The following is a 19458-nucleotide window of genomic DNA, read 5'->3' as shown; positions in this document are numbered from 1 at the left end:
CTTCCAACTTGCTATGGTGAGATACATGTAAAAATGTAAGAATTAAGTCACACAGATTTGTTTTTTTCATTGATATAAAAATTAATATAAATACAGGCACTTGGAAGGACATGAAATGATGGCAAATCTCGATAGCCCACATTGTCCTGAAAAAAACAAGATACAGCATATGTATGTAGCCTTTATAATGACTGTGATATGAGCTTAAAAGTAAAGGCAGTAAAAATACCCCAAAAATGCCTAGGGCCCATAGGGTTAAGCTTCGAAAATCGTAAAGTATTTCGCTAAACAAAATGTGTAAGTTTCATAAACGTTTGTTTGCAGCAGAGCTTATTTTCTACAGTAATCCAGAATCTAATGCAAAAATCCCATTGGCTTTTTGACAAGGGAACTAGTTCAACGGTCACTTCTGCGTCAGCCTACAGAAAGACATTATCCCTGGAGCACTCTGTGTTAGTGCAGACTGGCAGGGAAGGAGCACTGGTTGCTACCATTAGCATACAGGAATTGGGCCTTAAATCTTGTTAAGCTGGCTCTGATCTCACTTGGCTACACTTTGCTTGTTAACGACATTTAGGCAACTGTCAACAAAATATGTTTTCTTTTAGTGTTGAACTCTACACCCTTTCAAACCTTTTTGTTCCATTTAAGATTTGCGGTGTTGTTGATAACTTGCCCTTCCACTGAATCCTTTCTTTATCTTGTTTGCATCGGACGTGAGTAACTTTACTAGTGACTAATTGTACTTTGCATGGGTGTGGTGATCAAACATGTTGTTGAGGCTGAATGATACACATATCCGCTCTGGAGAGCTCATCCTGTTATTTTTTCTTGTGCAATAAAGCAGCTGGAAACTTTCATTATCATTTTGATATCGCTCTTTCCACAATGGTGGTTAGTTAGTCTTTGTTAGATGTATGAGTCTTTTTATCGCAGTGGTTTTAAGGTCAGGTTTCAGTCCAGACCCTCCCTGGTTTAAATATTGATTCTAGGTAGTTAAAGTTAGCTGTAAGGTTTAAATTACCGCAACTAAATTATCAGGATCCTCCACGGCCATCTGCAAGGAAACACGCCAGCAAATTATCTGTACTTGAGTATCTATCCAACTTCCTGACTTGCCAGTGCAGTCATGTATCCACACACATCAGATCCTTCACACAAAATGCCATGAATGAATAATTAAATATCAAAAACACTAGAGATAACAACTAAGAAACGACAAATAAAAGACATACACCTCCATGTCTCAGAGGTGGTTGAACTCTGAGTGGGGTTCTTGTTTTTGGGAGCCGGCAGGTCCAGACAGGCTTGACGGAGAAGGCAGGGGCGGGAGGGAGACAGTTAAACACTAACCCTGTTGTTATGCTTCGTCTCTTCTCCTGTTGGAACACAGGGCACAGTTAGCCTCAGGGCTCAGATCTTTTCTCTCAGTTTATGTTGATGGTTTATGTTCTTAAATGGCATTTTACCTCCGTAAAGTCCTGGAGCAATGGGGTGACAGTTTAGACAAAGGAGATGATGAACGTGCTCACTTGTCCTTTCCACGTCATATGTATTTCTGAATCGTTAAGTGATGAAAGGTCCTCTGAGCTCCAGTGAATCGCTCTTGTTTTGGCGCTCGTCAGTGAGACGAGAGCCAAAGCTGCCTAATCCTTTTAAGAGACAAAGCATTTTAAGCAGAAGCCTGTCCACCTCTGTCCACAGATCAGCCAGGCGTGGCGACCTGTGAGCGAGGTGACATTTCGATCTTTGTATGTGGTGCCTCTGGCTGTGTCTCTCCTGCCCTTTCCCTTCAAATAAAAAACCTGTGGTTTGTCTTCGACAGGCACATTTGGCCGCATCTTTCACGGCGTGCTGCTGGACGAAAAGGACCCCAGTAAGGAGAAGCAGGTCTTTGTGAAGACAGTGAAAGGTACGTGCTCCATCCTGGCTGCAATACACAGCTGAATGCACATTTGTCAAATAAATGAAAATATTGTCAAGTCATGTGTGTTGTAAGTTTTCCTCCCTCTCATTGATGTGCAGCTCACTGTGGGTTTTCTAATAAGCAATCGCTGAAATGCCAAAACAAGATTGTAAAGACGTAAAACGAATGACGAATCAACTGAAACATACGTAGCTACCCAGTAAACACGCACACTGATTTGACAGCTAATGAATTATATTTCTTACTCATGCTGCAGGGTTTGCATGCCAGTGAAAAGACTTTTATACAGGACTGTCAGGTTCTTTGTTAGCGGCATGTGTCAGCTCTCTCTGCCAGCTGCCTTCTGACCTCTCCATTCTCTTATGTTTACTCAGGGAGGGGTGGATACCACTCAGTGAACAATAACCCCATGCCAGTCTTGGCTTTGTTAAACTCTTTACTTCCTCCTCATGCGCCTTTTGGGAAAAGAACAATACTGCTTCCATAAGTACCAGACGATGGCAAAGCTGCATACACTGATTAAAAACTGGACCTCAGTGAGCTTGGCACAAGTCAGTTTTCCTCTGAAGTTTCCCACTACAGTTGATTGCTGGCACGGAAATCTGTGAGGGAAACAAATAAAAATCAAACAGTACATGTTGTCTGAGAGCACAGAAATGATATCCTTAAATTTTCAACTTTACTCTAGTTCTGCTTAATTTTTAATCCGATTTTGTGTCTGTTGAAATTGTTCAGATCATGCGTCTGAGGTGCAGGTGACCATGATGTTGACTGAAAGCTGCAAGCTTCGTGGACTTCATCATCGGTGAGTGGAAGCAAACTCAAGTAACTGTTGTTGTTTTTTTTGTGCCACTTGACTTTATGTGACAAAAAATGTAGATATTGAAGAATATAATAGAATTTCAAACAAGAAAAAACACCACATATTCCCAACGTGGTCTGCGTCTTAGACCATGACGCCATTGTCACATGCCCAAATCACAGTATTAACCAGTACTGTGGTTAAAGACAGACGTTGGTTTCTTCATCACTGTTGTCCACTTCTGCGACAGACTCAGATCATAACATAGCAGTAAAAAAAATCTGGTTTACTCCGAACCCAATGTCGTACTCTGCCACAGCAGTTCCTGTGATCGTCTTTTAAACAGCTCAGTTTGAATGCTGATGAAAGAACACCACATTTTTACACATTGGGGCGAATTCATAAAGATAGCACCATAAATTATGCAACACTGCTGCTAACTGACCCGTCTCTGATTCACAAAAGACATGGACATGGAAAACGCACAACAGAAGGACACGTTCAGGAAGGTTAGCATATGATTGGATAGAGCTACACATTTTAAAGTCACCCACAATTGCTGCATGGAGCTGTAAGCAGTGCTGTACAGAATAGTATCGTGGCGTAAACGAAACGAAACGGATCGCTGATGGAGCACGAGTAGCTTTCCAGCTCGCAGAAGACACTGTGCACACTCCACTTACCACTGGAGCTGAGCATCACCAATGGGTTGGAGGTTCATTAAGGCAATGAGAGTGCATAAGACATAAATAACACTGACTGGTTTAGAAAAAAAAATCGAAATAGCCTCCACATTTACAGCTAACCTTAATCGCCATGAGGGAAACTAGTCCCAAACAGTGTCCAAAGACCAGCAACAACAACACCACTGCGACAGCTGCTTTAGCTGGAAAGCACAGTAAGTAACCAATTTAATCACAATGTGACCCAAGTGAAAGACAAACTGTAATGACTAATTGTGATGCAGTGTTGGCCATGGGAAAATTTTTTTTGTAAATCTGCAGGTCATACACCCATTTGTGAACTTAAGGTAGGCCTTGAGAGATTTATAATTTCGGAACTGCTCGAATGTGTTGGCACTCAAACCACAAATGAGGTCGGGAAAACACGTCCGGAAATGTGACATTCAGTAGCTTGTTAAAATTGCCTGACCGCTGGCTACTACTCCCCAGAATAAAATGCGCTGTGACATCATCGCCTATTCTCTGTTGGCCGTAGAACCTTATTCGTGTTGACTGACAGTTGAAGTTCACATAATCCTAACAAATAATCATCAATTTAAAAAAACGTTGCAACTGTGAATTTTTCTTCTCAGGTGCATTCATGAACGCATGTGCATGTGTAAGTTCCTCTTTGACCCCTGTGAAACAGCGCTTCCCTGAAAGCCACAGTGTAATTCAAATATTGTGAATTTACTATGCATCTGAATATATCAAACATTGAATGACAGCATTGTTTGCATTAAATTATGTCTGAGTGATCTAAATGCTATTGCTTCATTTAGTGTATAGATTTCAAAAGGAGCAGAAAAAAATGTCTTGGTGACAGACAAAAAAATATACTTGCCTACCACAGTGGCAGGCAGTGAAAAAAAGTTAACTTAAGACACTGCCACCAACTCTCCGAAGAAGCTAATAATTTCATTGCAACGACGCATGGCAGTAAGCGCTGATCTTAGACGTTAGAGGTTATTTGCTTGGCAGCACAGTAACAGTGCGTTTTAACTTTTGCAGATGCTTTGAGAATTACACCGTTTCTTTTTGTCTTATTTGCGCAAGTTTAGCGGCCACAAAAGCTGCCCTGTCCCTTCCTGAATTCGCCCAAGTACACTGAAGTTTGCTTAAAATTAAAATAGAATTTGTATAGCTATTGCACCAACTTTATCTGGAGGTTTGGTACTTTCACTTTCTTTACATGACAAAAAATTGTCGTCATTTTTGCCCGCTCCTTCCTCTTTCTTCTTTTTCTGGTCAGCAAAATAATACTTTGACACTTCCTCTTCCACAATAATTTGGAAGCTCACTGGTAACACGTACTTCGATCTTCCAGTAATCCCTTTGACGTGCAGCTACACATTTATTCACAGTATGCTCTTGTCTGTTACACACTGTTCCCGTTCTTCAGATTGTCTTTCTCTCCACCTGCAGAAATCTGCTGCCTATAAGTCACGTATGTACAGAGGACGGAGAGAAGCCCATGGTGCTGCTGCCTTTTATGGCTTGGGGCAATCTCAAGCTGTTTCTGCGCCAATGCAAGCTAGCTGAGGCTAACAACCCACAGGTGAGGCTTCAACTCAGCATACATTTGGTGGATAAAAGAAACACGTATCACTTATTAAACCATTAAGATTAATACCTTAATATAAGCCTTGTATGGCATCGCATTGAGACATTTATTAAACTATTAAAATTAATCCCCCTGCTTGGAAGAAAAGTTAGATGTTATCCAAGAGTGGAGCCTGAGAGAAGGTTTTGTGTGTTTGCAGCAATCAACACATACCAGTAACTACTGTTTACACTGTTATTAGAAGGACTGTTGATATAGTCATGAAGCCGGTGCTCAAGGCAGAGATTTTTATTCGCTATGTAAAGACAATCAGGCTTTTGTACAGGTTAACCCCAGGGAGTCTTTGATGTGCTTGGCAAAGCCACAGCACAGATCCAACTGATCAATCAGCTGCAAAATACAGATGCAGCAAACACCTCGCAATCACAAGACGAAGCATGCCATCCATTTGCATTAATCAAAACCGCTTTGTAAAGTTTCAGGTAACACATCAGCACCTTAGTTCTCAGCAATCTCATTATGTACTCTTGGCAGTTGTCAGAGACAAAGACATAGTCATTAAGTTGTGCTGTTGCAATAAACATCGAGCTATAAATCAGAAATGCATCAGCACAGGTGAGATTAAGCTCCAAGGAGGCACAATAATATAGTGTGGCATTCATTCTGAAAGTGAACATCTGGTTTGGAAGATAAAAAGGTAAAAAAAACAAAACTGTTGACCTTTTCCACAGTTGTCATTTTTCCACTGACAACCCAACTGTTAACTTAACCTGACTGAACTGTGTGGTACCAGCTCCACACATCTCAGTTTAACTTGGAATTGTTGCCTTAAAATGTTCTTATCTCTGTTCACTGGTTGCCAGGACTTTGCTTTCCTGTATTTGTGAGATTAATTAATTTAGGTTGTATCAAACTGTCCACTGCCTGATAAGATTGAACAGCTGAAAAACTTCCACTGTGTGTGTGTGTGTGTGTGTGTGTGTGTGTGTGTGTGTGTGTGTGTGTGTGTGTGTGTGTGTGTGTGCCAGGGATTGTGCAGCCGACTGAATTAGATCGGATACAGAAATACAACATGCAACACTCAAAAATGTGTTTTTCTTCAGTTTATGTCCCCACAAAGTCCAACCTTGACTAGACTGACTTGTATCTTTGCTCTGGAGAGGTGTTGCATTCCTGTACTGGGGGGGAGATGTCTTTGCACCTCCCTAAAATCTACGGCTGCCCGTAATAGTCGACCAAAAGTTAGTCAAACAGAAAGGTTATTAGTCGGCAAGATTTCATTAGTTGCTTAGTCGCAGAAAAAACAAACTCTGTTAGGAGCTGCACCATGTCAAAATAATTTAAAACCTATATGACTGGACCATGTGGGAATTTAATTTGAAAGGACAGACACAGGAAGTGTCCACGCTCAGCAGTCAGACAAGAGTCAGGTTCATTTCCAGGGCTGGTACCTGCGGTTATTCCACAGGCTAGTTAATAACATGTCGGGCAGGAAATCCAAAGTTTGGGATCATTTTGAGAAGGTGAAGGACGAACCCAAGGTGATATGTAAACTCATCTTCATTGGTCGACTACAAACATGACGTATCATCTGAAACATGGAAGTAGCTACATGCCCATTAGCCCACAGCGTCATTAACAGGCGGCTCGCTCAGTGTGTGACGTGCACTTGTAGATAAAATATAGGCCTATATTAATGAAGGTTCATTAGTACGGTTTTGTATTTCTCTGTAATGTAGCACAGTGTTAACAATGTTACTGATACTATTCTTTCTCACACCTTCAACTCAAACCACCAAAATATATCATTGAATAATTACATTAATATCGTAAACATGCGGGCGACTAGTCGACTAATGGCCCTAAATGACTACATTTTCTTAAGGGAAAACTGTGTTAAACAAAATATTAATCAGTATTTTTACATACTTTAAAAAACCAATATACACATCAATATGTGGTACTGTTACTCCAGGAGCTCTCCTACAAGGCAAGGTAGTCTTTTAAGCTTTACAGGATGTTTATACACTTGGTCTCAGACACACCTGCTGGCAGATCTATTGTCTACAAGCCCTCCTGTAGCTCCGAGCTCAAAACAAATAACTTTCTGAGACTCTTGCTCAAACCTTTGAGTAAGGGACTTTCTGAGATTCAGATTGTTTTCCATCTGTTGCATACAACAATATTAAAACGACATTATGTAAGAACTGTTACATTTGTGATTCGGCGCCCCACAGTTTCAGAGCGGTACACCGCTGTCGTAAAGACAAATTGTGCCTGCAGGGTTGCAGGTTGCAAACTGTTTATACTGTCCTGATGTAAACTGTAGTGATCTGTCTCACAGATGCCAACTACAGCGTGCAGACGTGCTCGTAATGACAGTGCTAACATGCTGATGATAAGCAGGTGTATTGTTCACAAGTTCAACGTCTTCATTCAGCATTTTAGCAAAAAGAAAATTAGCCATTTAGCATGCTAGCATATGCTAATTGGCACTAAAGAAAATTTAAAGGATCATCAAAGTTATTACAGCTCACCCTGTGTCCGACAAGGATTCTCATGAACCACATTTTCTAGCACTCCATCCAACAGTTAATCAGATATTTCACTCAAAACCACAAATGTCAGCTTATTGTGCCAGCCGAGGAAAAGTCTTTCTGGTTCAGTGGATATTTGCACCAAGCCGTGGCAATCCATCAATCAGTTGTCGTGATATTTCACTAAAAGCCAAAAGTGTTGACCTGCTGACGGTGACAGAGGACCGACATTGCCTTCCCTAGAGCCATGCCTGTGGCTCAAAACACGAAATAGTTTGTCGCTCCCATATTTGACCCAGAGCTGACTGTGTTCCCATTCAAAGGAAGTAAGAACAATTTGACACAGAAGACCAATTTCACCACAGTAAAGTCACGTCAGCTCCGATGTGGTCTCCTGTCCTCGCCCCCTCCCATTTTTGTGTTTTTCCTGTCTCTGCTTCTCAACTGCACGTTATGTCGCTCTCCCTCATTTCCTTTCAGGCCGTCTCTCAGCAAGACTTGGTTTACATGGCCATCCAGATTGCATGTGGAATGAGCTACCTGGCTCGCAGGGAGGTCATACACAAAGACCTCGCTGCCAGGAACTGCGTGTAAGTGTCCCTGACCCGGCTCAGAGCTGCCGTCACTTGTCTTCAGTTCTTCCCTGTAGCTTTCAGGTGATTTAGTCTGGAATTTAATTACTAAAAAGTAAAGATGCCAACATTTCTCTCGTGTCTCTCCCCTCCTCTGACAGCATTGACGACAACATGCAGGTGAAGATAACAGACAATGCCCTTGCCCGAGACCTATTTCCGATGGATTACCACTGTCTGGGGGATAATGAGAACAGGCCAGTCCGCTGGATGGCCCTGGAAAGCTTGCTAAACAACGACTTCTCCAGTGCGAGTGACGTGGTAAGAATTACAGTATGCTGCAAAACACAGTTCGCTTCTCATAGATTTAAGGGTAAATTTGGTATTTTTCAACCTGGGCCTTGTTTTCCATGTGTTTGTGTCCAAGGGATGAATGGCAACAACTTTTGAAACTGAAGTTACCGTATAAAAGTACCAACTCGAGCCATTTGTGCACTGTAGGGTTGCGGTTTTGTGGTGTTTCTGATTACTCTTTTATCAAAATGTCTGTCTCTGTAGGGATCCTTTCCATTGTTGTCACTTATAAAACAATCTGAGCCTGTCAGTGGTAAAAACAAACCCTTTTATTGGACAAGCATTGAAGGTGCGAACACGCGTGTGGTTACATCACAGCCTGTTTTGCAGCTGTCAACTACAGCATTTTTGTATTGCATTGCTTTGTCCATTAGTCACTTAGACACAAATCATGGAAAAATAGGGGCCAGGATGACAAATATTAGACTTACCCTTTAACCATTAAAACATTTCCTGCCTCTTAAGGGTTTTCAGTAACTACAAAATGTTCATGGTGCATGACACAGAGGGTGATGCAGGAAGTAGTACCGATTGTATCCAAGCCATTCTTAAAGTAGCTTGGTCAAGGTGTCAAAAGGAAAGGAGGTGCAGTGTTGAGGTGCTCTGGCTCTTCCCTTTTTCCTGTCTCAGGGTAGCAATGCGGGCGCGGCGGAGACAGTCGGGAAGCTCAACGATCCTTAGAGACACCGCTCAGACACCAGACAGACATGCCCCCACCCCTCCGCATTCCTCTTATGGTCACACCGCTTCATAGTAATCACCATCTCTGCCCTACACTTACAGTTAACAGGAGCCTGGCATTATCAACTAACTGAGCTTCAGGGGAAGTCCAGACAGAGCTGCGTAGCATCAAACACGCCAGTGTTACGCATGTGAATACGCCATACCCCTATGTCACTGGTTACGCATGTTTGATACTGAGCTGGACTGGATGAGAAAGTGACTGTGGGCACATTCAGGCCTTGTTGGGAATGTCTGTATATCATGTTTTTCCTCTGAAGCCCTCCCACCACTGTGCCCTCTGTCCTCAATCACTCCCTACACTTCCTTTAAAGGCTCTGTGTCACCCCATCACAGGTTATGACATACTAACTACGGATGAACAGTATACAAAACTCACAGCTCACTTCATACGCACGTCATGCTTTGGTGCAAGTTTAAACGATACTTCTTTTCATTTATTTTGAACAGACAGTATCTCCTGACTGAGGTAACATTTCTCCACCGGCAACTTTAGTAAACTATTTTTATTTTAAATATAAGGGACATTTCAAACACCTCTGTGTTAAGGCAAATTCATGCTGTAGCCAACACAAGTGCAGTGAAGCGCAGTTAAGTTTGATTAATTTGACACATAAAATAAACACAAAACATGGCTCAATAGTGACATCATTAACATTAATGTAACTGCTTGTCCTGATACAGGTTCCGGGTAAACGGAAGCCTATCCCAGCCGACATTGGGTGACAGGCGTGGTACACCCTGGACAGGTCTCCAGACTATCACAGGGCTGACACATAGAGACAGATAACCATTCATGCTCCCATTCACACTTACATGGCAATGTTGAGTCACCAGTTAACCAAACCTGAATGTCTTTGGACTGTGGGAGGAAGCCAGAGCAACCGCAGACTCTACACAGAAGGGCCCCGACTGGCCAGTGGATTCAAACCCAGAGTCATCTTGCTGTGAAGCAACAGTGCTTCACCACCACACCACCGTGCCGCCAACAACATAAACAAAAGTACAAAATCCAGCTCCATTATAACTCACAAGGTTCACAGACAAAAAATGTGTCTTATACTCGACACATTTTCCCCACATATACAACATGCTAACATTAGCTGTCACAGTAAATAAAAGCATCTTTTCCATTGAGGGAAATGGTTCTCAGTTAACAAAAATTAACAGGAGGTCATCATTACAGTGAGGTGTAGTTACATTTTTCGGGAGGTGTATGCCAGACTACAGCCTAGGGTACACTTGTACGCAGTCTACACCAACGCCAATTCAGTGCAGTGCATTCCCAAAAGACAACAGGTCACAACAGGCTATAAAGCTAAAAAGCCGTGCTTATGATATGAAATAAAAATAATTTGAATAATAAAAAATAAAACCTGTGCATTGGGAGGAATGTTACAGTTAGTTTAACCTTGGCTTGGCTTTAAACATTCAAAGCACCCAAACGTTCATCATCCCAGTCATCGGCACATCCGGGTGATGCTGTCAAATGTGCATTAGCATGTATGGTGTTTTTTTCATACACAGACCCATAGCAATGTCAAGCAATGACAACACACCGTCATCATCTTATACACAACTCACTCTCTGTGTTGCTGGGAACCCTGCGGGAGGGTCTCCTGGCATTTCATTTGCGCTTGCCTTAGTGTGACTGGCTCATGCCTAATTCATACTTCTGCAGTGCCTATGCAATCTGTGCAGGCACCTCTCACACAGACACATAGTAGGTAATTTCACACATGCATGTTGGGACCAGCACTGTCCAGAAATCCTCCCTCCCAGCTTTGATATCCAGTCAAACTTCTGCAGCGTCTCATGTATTTGGCATGAAGTTCCATTTTTCAGGAGTCTCTCTGCGAGCCCCACAGACCGTCTCTGCAGCTCTGCGGAAGCTTTGTGTCTGTTTCTCTACAGAAGTACAAATTAGGCACTTCACACCACAGCTTGTTGTGCTAACCTCAGCGTATGTTACTAAGAGCCCATGGCTAAAGGTTTTTGGGTGGAGCTTGTGCTTGTGAGCTTTGGTTCCATGTTATGTGCATCACTCTCTGCATACGGCTGTGTGCATCCAACTGTGACGGTTCACGCAGACACAATGAAACGCTGCTCTTTTCAAGGATAATCTGTCATTTTCTGTTCATAAGTCACTGTCAGGTTCACAGGAGCTGCCCAGTTATTTTAGATAAGAATTAGCCTTACTCCCAAAATTCCAAATACCAAGTGTGACCTTAGATACGAGGTAATAACACGATTATGGAAATGCTTCTTTTCCTCCTGGGAGGTCAGCGTGAAGGGTCAACACAACAACACATGCAGGGCGGGTCCTTGAACTCTCAGTCTCCCTAAACACAACGGCCACCCAACTGTTTACCCTCAGTCTCTTAACAGAAACTTTCAGCAGTGATTTATATTCCGTATAAATTTTTCAACATAATTTCCTCGCATTGTTCCTGCGAAGCATTTTTTGCGAGTGTGCCCCACGGGCTTTTCCGCACCCTGAATAGGAATGGTGGTCGTGTTGATCCTGTTTGATGATAACACATTAAAGACAACAGCTTGTGTTGATCATGTTTAAATAAATGCTCAGTGCAGGACTCAGTGTTAATCCTGTGTCGTTTTTTTTCCATAGTGGGCCTTTGGAGTGACGCTGTGGGAACTGATGACTTTGGGTCAGACGCCATACGTCGACATCGACCCTTTTGAGATGTCGGCCTACCTGAAGGATGGGTACAGAATAGCACAACCAATCAACTGTCCAGACGAACTGTACGTTGGATTACAGAGCACACACACACACACACACACACAAATATACAAACACTATTTTTTCTTTTCCCTAATAACATGCTTAAAAATGCTGAAAAAACAAAATCCATTTACCTGTCCCTTCAAGGCATTACTGGGACATACAGCTGCATATCGCCAGCCTGAAGGTGAAAAGAAATGGCACACCTACACTGATATGACCAACAGAGCCATATATAATGAGAATCATTTATGGACTTCACTTTGAACCATGTGTCCCAGAGTTCTGTTAGTTTACATTTATGAATAAATACTAAAAATGTCAGCGTCAGAATGATACACAGCATCTTTATGGATTTTGACACGACCACCCAAAGCCTGAGCTTGAGCTTGCGTCACAAACTAATCCACCCAGGTGGTCCACCACTGCAGCCCCGCTGTGAGCCAGGAAAAAGCCCGTTATTATCCAGCAGTGAAAGGTGACAGCCTCGTTGCAAACTCGATACGGAGGTAATGGCATGTAAACAATAACGCCGTGGTGTGAGAATGACGCCTGTGGGCACTGACTGCTCCTTCTCCTCGACAGTTGCAGGATGTTGATAAAGCTTAACATTTACCATCACTGGTCGCTGCTGCTGAACATTTCAGTTTGACCCAGCTCCCGTTTTACACACACAATGTGTCGGTACACTTCATCTGGTGAAAGTGTGCAATAACAAGGGTGGCTGCAGCTGAACATACACGCACATGCTCCACTGCAGAGGTCTACACACTGAGATGGTGCGTTTATATTGGGGCATGTCAGAACCAGTCAGCTGTCTGCGCCCATCCGCCATGAAGGCTTAATTATTTTAATGGACAAGAACATGAGGTACAGTAGTAACTTGTAGTAGGCTGCAGATGAAGACGGATTGTTCCTCAGCACATTCAATAAATAACCAGGCATGTGATGAGCAAGGGACAAAAAAGCAGAAAAATATACAGACCCTCCATCATCCATTTACAGCACAGAAGGAAGCATGCTTCCGACCACTGAGCTAGCTAAAGGCCCAGACACACCAAACTGACTTCAGAGACCCAGCGGCGATGAAGGCCCCCAGCTGTGTCGCTTCATGTCTCCTGTTTCTCAGCCAAAAGTTGCACATGAACACACTGCAAAGACTGCAGCCGGCAGCGAACCAGCATGTACGTTCTGTACCTGCCTGAGGAGAAATGACACTCCACACCAGCTAATGGCAGCAATCTGTAATCGTCATTCAAAAAGGGAATCGGAAAGACCATCTTGATGCTAGTTAGCCAGTTAGCACATGAACAACACAACCTGATACTGAAAGAACAAAGCATAGTTACCGCGCGTCAGTGAACAATTACACAAACCATCCGGAAAGGTTTCTGCCAAAGAGCTCAGTGGCTGAAGATAAATAATCTTACCTCATGAAACAACTTTGTTTTGGTCTCAATTCCAATTTGCTTCTCGTGCCCTGAGCTGAACTGCCAATCAGATTTCATTCACCAATGGACTCAGCCACTGACAATGTTGATTCAACATGCTGAAGGGGCAACAGTGCGGGACACACCGCACCAACTAGGGCAACAGGCGTTCATCGATGGCCCAACATTGATCGACAGCTGACTGTCAGCTTGGTGTGCCAGGGTCTTAAAGTTACAGCTCAGCCAAGAGACACCATTGCAGTTAGATCTTGCGCTGTCAGGAGCACGAGCCTCTCGTCCGCACGTATTTCACACTTGCTTCTGCGCAGTGATACAGTTGGTGGGTGTAGTTCGGTAGACAGAAAATAGTTCCCACATGAAACTGCTCACAACAAGGTCTGTGGATTATCTTGAGTAACCAGGTCATGATTTCTGGAAAGAGACATTGCTGTTGAGTTTGTCAAATGAATTTTTTCAGCCTGAACGATCTGGATTCTCAGGTGCAGTCCTCACTTTGCTTTTCCAGCAGCATAAAGCCCTCTGTCACAAACTTACATCCACTGTCTGACAGCCTTTACGTTATTATTTAAAATAGTTTCATTTATCATATATACTTTTTGCCCACTTGTTAGTAAGTGTAGTATAGTAAAAGAAAATGTTCTGTTGCTTTGACCAAAAAAAATCTTGTGCTGGAAAACCTCCTGATAGTGTTATCTACAAGGTCCTCGGGGAATAATCACCTGAAATCTATAAAATAACTGTACACGGTTTCCGTCTGAATACAATGGTGGTGAGGTGATGGCTTCCTTTTCCAAAATATTAGAGGTTGCAAAATAAAACATTTAAGGTCATGCTTCGGTGTTAAGAAATGATTTTATCTCCCTCGTTTATATCAGTGCTGTACAGGCAGCTCCTGTTTCAGGACAATACAACATGTACTGTAGGTAAGTGTGTGTGCCACTTAATTACAACGCCCTGAGTTTGACACAGCCCTGTCTCCGTGAGAAAATTTTTGCGGTGTACGTTTCTACAAAACAAAGATTCGTTGGATATGTATGTTTCATACGTATCATATGAGCTGACTTTGTCATGTGAAGGTGGAGGGGATGGTGGATAGCATGAGACTAAGGCAAGACGCCTGCCCAAATGCAGACCACTGTTTGAGACCAACAAACAACAAAACTGGTTGTATCTTAGCAACCCGCCATGTTTTTCCAGCCACCAAACGTGGATGCTTTGTGGCGACCTGTTGCTGTTTTCCCACCTGGAATAGAACCATGAAGAACAGTTGCTTTTTACCAAGACATTGCTGCTTTTCCTTCGGGAATTGTGCCCCAAAACCGGGTATTTAAAGCCAAAACATGATCTTTTCCGAAACATGACCAAATGTTTTTTGTGCCTAAATCTAACCAAACGTTGACTTTAAAAGTTTCAAACCATCTGCCACATAATAACATGTAACTCTAAAGTATCTGTGGTTTGCAGAAATGTACAAAGTCAACATTTTCTTCTGGCGACAGGGTAGTGTGATGCCAGCTCTAGATTTTTGTTTCATGTCGCCTGTCTTCTGTCTTGAATGGAGGACGAAAAATGACCTCAGCCCCAATTGCCAGACAACCACTCCATCACCTCCTTATCCTAGCTCTGGTTGAGGGGTGAGAGGCTGTCAGCAAGTTGTTTGTTGGGCACAGGGAAACAAAGATCTGTGTGGGTACATGAGAACCTAATAAATAGGGTGGGTCATGGGGAGTACCACCAGTTGGTCCAGGAGCTTCTCCTCCATGATGGCTGTTTCCAGGCATATTTTAGGATGACTCTAGGTAAGCTCTAGGTATCCAACAACCGCTACCACCAGTTTCTCCTCCATTGTTCGAAGGCCTGCCTCTCAAATCATATGATTGAACAATGGGGGGGAAATGACTTGAGCTTTTCTGCTCTGAGTTGAAGTCTTTTCAGCTCAAGGAGTTCAGAGCACTCTGGGAAAAATGTCAGGCGCCTAGAGAACAGAAATGCAAGGCACGTCGCAACACAAAAACCATAAGCGCCAAAAAGCTGCCTCCAGCTGCTAAAACGCTTTCTGTGTGATCAGGGCCTTAAGTATCAATCAATAAATAAATGTTGAAATAAACAGATAAATGCATAAACACATAAATCAATAAAGAAACAATGGTAAGTTAACAGGAAATAAGTAAATCTTAAATTTACTTCTACATTTTTGCACAACTACATTTACTTGTGTATTTTTGTGTCTGTCTGTTAATGAGATTAAAGGTCCAACCTCTGCATTCATTTATTTCTCAATACTTAATGTCAGTTTTTCATCCTCCTAAATCTCCCCCTGCATCCTGTCTCAAACAAAAACACCCAACATGACGTGAAATGTCTCGTGGTCAGACCTTTGATCTGACCCTCATTGTTTTCCTTCCCTGTGTGTTGCAGGTTTGCAGTGATGGCTTGCTGCTGGGCCCTGGACCCAGAGGAGAGGCCCAAGTTTCAGCAGCTCGTTCAGTGTCTCACAGAGTTCCACGCTGCGTTGGGCGCTTACGTGTGAAAACAAGCTGCTTCTTTCCTCCCTGAGAACAGCAACACTGAAGGCTGGTGGACACTTCATAAGGAAAACATGTCTGAAATGTGCCTTATCAGATGACAGCAGACTAAAGCCTGATGATTTTATTTTGTACAGTCCTTTTGGAGTTTTTATATAGTTGAATTATCTTTTTACAGCATAGCAAAGTAAAAGGAGTCTTCGTTGAATATTTTTTTTCGTACGCTTTGAAGGTGTCTAGAAATGTGGTGCTCTTCCCTTGCATTCCCGGACGTTTATGTGCCATCGGACAAATTTTTTAAAGCGCAATTTAAGCCTCTGACAAAGTGGTTTTAAAGACAGTATTTTCTACAGTTTTTATCTTAGTGAAACAGTGTAAAGTGTAGATGTGGATGAGAGTACCTCTACAGCAGAATGATTTAGGTACCAGAGTAGTTTAAGGGCTTCATTTGTATATGTAACCACACTCTCCAACACGGTACGAGAGGCCTCAAGGAAAACTTCGGTACACTGTTTCCTCTGGACAACACTACAAACGACTTTTCTTCGTGGATCAAACGTATGGACGCCATAGCTTGTACAAAATCAGCATCGCAAAGCTACATATATGACTTGATTTTTAAGAATCCAGAGTGAATAATGGACACTGTTTGAACGCCACCAGCTTCTCCCTCTTTTGTACATTTAATTTCTACTATCACAACCTCCGAACAGAGTTATCACCATGTCTCTATTTTATAAGCTTGATTGTTCTGCGTCAGAACACGGCCCGTCACAGGATTTTTTTTTGACTGATTTTTGTGAGTAACTAGAACATTAATAATCACTGTGAACACACAAAACTGCCTACCAGCTTTGGTCTAATCTTATTCTCACACCTTTAACATCTTTGTGATGTGTCTTTATGCTCACTGCATGTTGAATTAAGGTTTTAAACTGCTTCCCAAATTTCATATCCACAAATTAAATGGGATCTTTTAAATATAGAATGTCGACTTCATTTCTTTTCACATCAGAAGGATGCGGCGTGTCAGTACCGCTCCCTTGCTGAGCACTTGAAACAATAGCGCTTCCCATTGTTTTAGGGAGAACACCTGATACCACAGTCATGTTTGTTTTGTAGCACAAAAGCCGCAGTTGAAGCCGAGTGTTTTGGTACAACAATGTTTTTCTGTTTAGCCTGCAAAGCTTAAAACCACAATGATGCCTTTGCTGTTCAACCATGCCAGCCGTCCACTTGTTGATGGAAAAAGAAAAACCAAACGAGTAAAGCTTCAGCTCTTAATACTCAGGTATCTGTGTCACCAAATAAGCGTCCATGTGTGTGTAATGTAAGAACATTGTTATGGATTCTTAATTCTCTTAGTTTCTATTCGAGTCGCTTTTGTTTTGCCTCTTTAGCTTTAGGCTGATGTCACATGGACCCTGCACTTCTTCCTGATGTTGTAATGGAAAGTTATTTAAAATCTAATTTGTGCAGAATCCCTTAAATCCCCAGCTTTACAAGTCCTCGTCCCTACACCCAATCCACCTTAAATACTGATGAATATTGACAAAAATAGCTTTTTTTTTGGTTTGCATTAAAGGGAGAGGGTTTTTTTAAGTGGGGTTGTATGAGGTACTTAACCATACTACATGCAGCTTGAGAAAATCAAATTATTGGCTTAGTCCAACTGAAACCGGACTTTTAAATGCATGTAAACAGCTTAGTCCGACTGAAACTGGACTATCCGTAGCTTGCCTAACACACCGAAGATAATTCGATTGAAAATTGAACTATTGCTGCATGTATCCACTTAGTCCAACTGGAGTCGGACTCAGCGTTCTGCACATGCACCTCTTTTTCATTCGCGGGCTTTCACCAGGAAGAAGAAGGAGATGACGTAGCAGCAGTGCAGTAACTCTCGGTAAAACAAACAAACACCATGGCAACCGAGAAGCAGAAGACGCACTTCTGGACAGACAAGGAAACTACATTCATGCTCCGACAGCTAAAGGAGCTAAACATTTTGAGGTAGGAAGACGCGAAACACAGATTTATTTAAAAAAGTTTCTGAACAAGAATCGGAACTAGTTCAATACACACTATATTAAAAAGGACACAGCGTCACACAGAGTCAGACATACTTTGTCAGAAATTCGATTTTCTCTTTTGCATGTATACTCAGACAAGACGAGAAGTCCGACTTAAATGACTAGCCGAGCTATGAGCTTAGTAAACGTACTGAGTGTATTTACCTACAGTAGATGTCAGCCAGCACGCCCCCAGTTTGGAGGAGCAGACAGAAGTGCTGCCACAGAAGCTAAGCAATGTACTGCTTTGGATGAGGACAGCAGCGGAAAAGATTTAGCTTATGTATTTTTTTTTTTTTTTTTTTTTTTTTTTGGTAAAGCTTTACTACCTTGCCCTCAGACAACCCTTTCCAACAGGAAACTAAAGCCGTCACATTTCTCACCAGACTCCTTCGTAATTTTACTTGCAGAACACAGGAGTTGCTGGTCTACCACTGCCTCCATCATTTGTTTGTGTTATTTCGGGACTTAGGAGTTGTAAAGGCATAGTTCAGATTTTTTGAAGTGAGGTTTACGGGTTACGTATCCACCGACAGTTTATCACATACAGTAGATGTCAGTCGGCATGCCAGCAGTTTGGAGAAACAGACTTGAGTCCAACATGGAAGCTAAGCTAAGGTACTTAAGCCACCAAAAAAAAAGTCCCACCTAAAAATATCAATATCACTTCAATCAGGAGAGACACAATCTGAGAGAAAAGAATATTTATCTACATGTGCACATTAGTATGACAAATGTGTAAAGTCTTTGGCGATTAGACCCCATCGTGACATCTTATATTCTAGGAGGGTGGTGAAGACCCTTTAAAACACCAAAGTCACACAACAACAGCAACTAAGTCAGTAGTCGAGGCAGAGGTACACCAGCAGCTCCTGTGATCAGCGAGGTAAAATTTCTGGTTTTGTCAATGGAGTCTGGCACTGAAGAGAGCATGGATGGGAAACTGAAGCCACAGCTTCCCTGTCGGTACAGGCCGTCTGACAAAAAGGTAAAAGGGTGGTTGCTGCCGCCCCCGACCACACATTGTTTAGCTTCCGTGTCAGACTCCATCCTGCTTCTTCAAACTGGGGGCGCGCTTACTGACATCCTGAATACACCGACTATGGATCGGTACCAACTGCAACCCCATTTCCAAAAAATGAACTGTCCCTTTAAAGGGTTCAGGTACAGTGATGTCACACAGTATTACAAAACTAACCGACTGAAGGAGCGGTCGACCAGCAGCTTCCGTGTTCTGTGAGGTAAAATCACAAAGAGCACAGATAACGGCTTCACTGTCTGTCGGGAAGAGCCGTCTGACGGCGAGGCAAAGAGATAAAAATATTCTAAGTATAGCATACATTTAAACTGATATTGATCTTTTTGTTTTGTTGCTGACACCCTGTCCATCGCAGTTATGAATGCTGATGCAACATTAATTTAGATATTTAACTACATAATGTTTT

The 19458-nt window shown here is 42.5% G+C and overlaps 1 protein-coding gene across 2 annotated transcripts in view; it reads left to right on the top strand.

Annotated features, from left to right (window-relative positions):
* ryk (receptor like tyrosine kinase) overlaps nt 1-16929 on the top strand; it is a 61044-nt gene extending 44115 nt beyond the window's left edge. For both annotated transcript variants that reach the window (XM_050054949.1, XM_050054948.1), the window contains 7 exons: nt 1826-1912; nt 2663-2732; nt 4877-5009; nt 8033-8142; nt 8286-8445; nt 11849-11985; nt 15835-16929. In XM_050054949.1, coding sequence (XP_049910906.1) covers nt 1826-1912; nt 2663-2732; nt 4877-5009; nt 8033-8142; nt 8286-8445; nt 11849-11985; nt 15835-15946 — 809 coding nt within the window. In that variant the 3' untranslated portion in view covers nt 15947-16929. The remainder of the gene's footprint in view (nt 1-1825; nt 1913-2662; nt 2733-4876; nt 5010-8032; nt 8143-8285; nt 8446-11848; nt 11986-15834) is intronic.
* The last annotated feature ends 2529 nt before the right edge of the window (nt 16930-19458 follow it).

Source organism: Epinephelus moara, chromosome 10 (genome assembly GCF_006386435.1).
Source record: "Epinephelus moara isolate mb chromosome 10, YSFRI_EMoa_1.0, whole genome shotgun sequence".
Taxonomy (NCBI): Eukaryota; Metazoa; Chordata; class Actinopteri; order Perciformes; family Serranidae; genus Epinephelus; species Epinephelus moara.
This window is presented reverse-complemented; position numbering and strand designations above follow the sequence as displayed.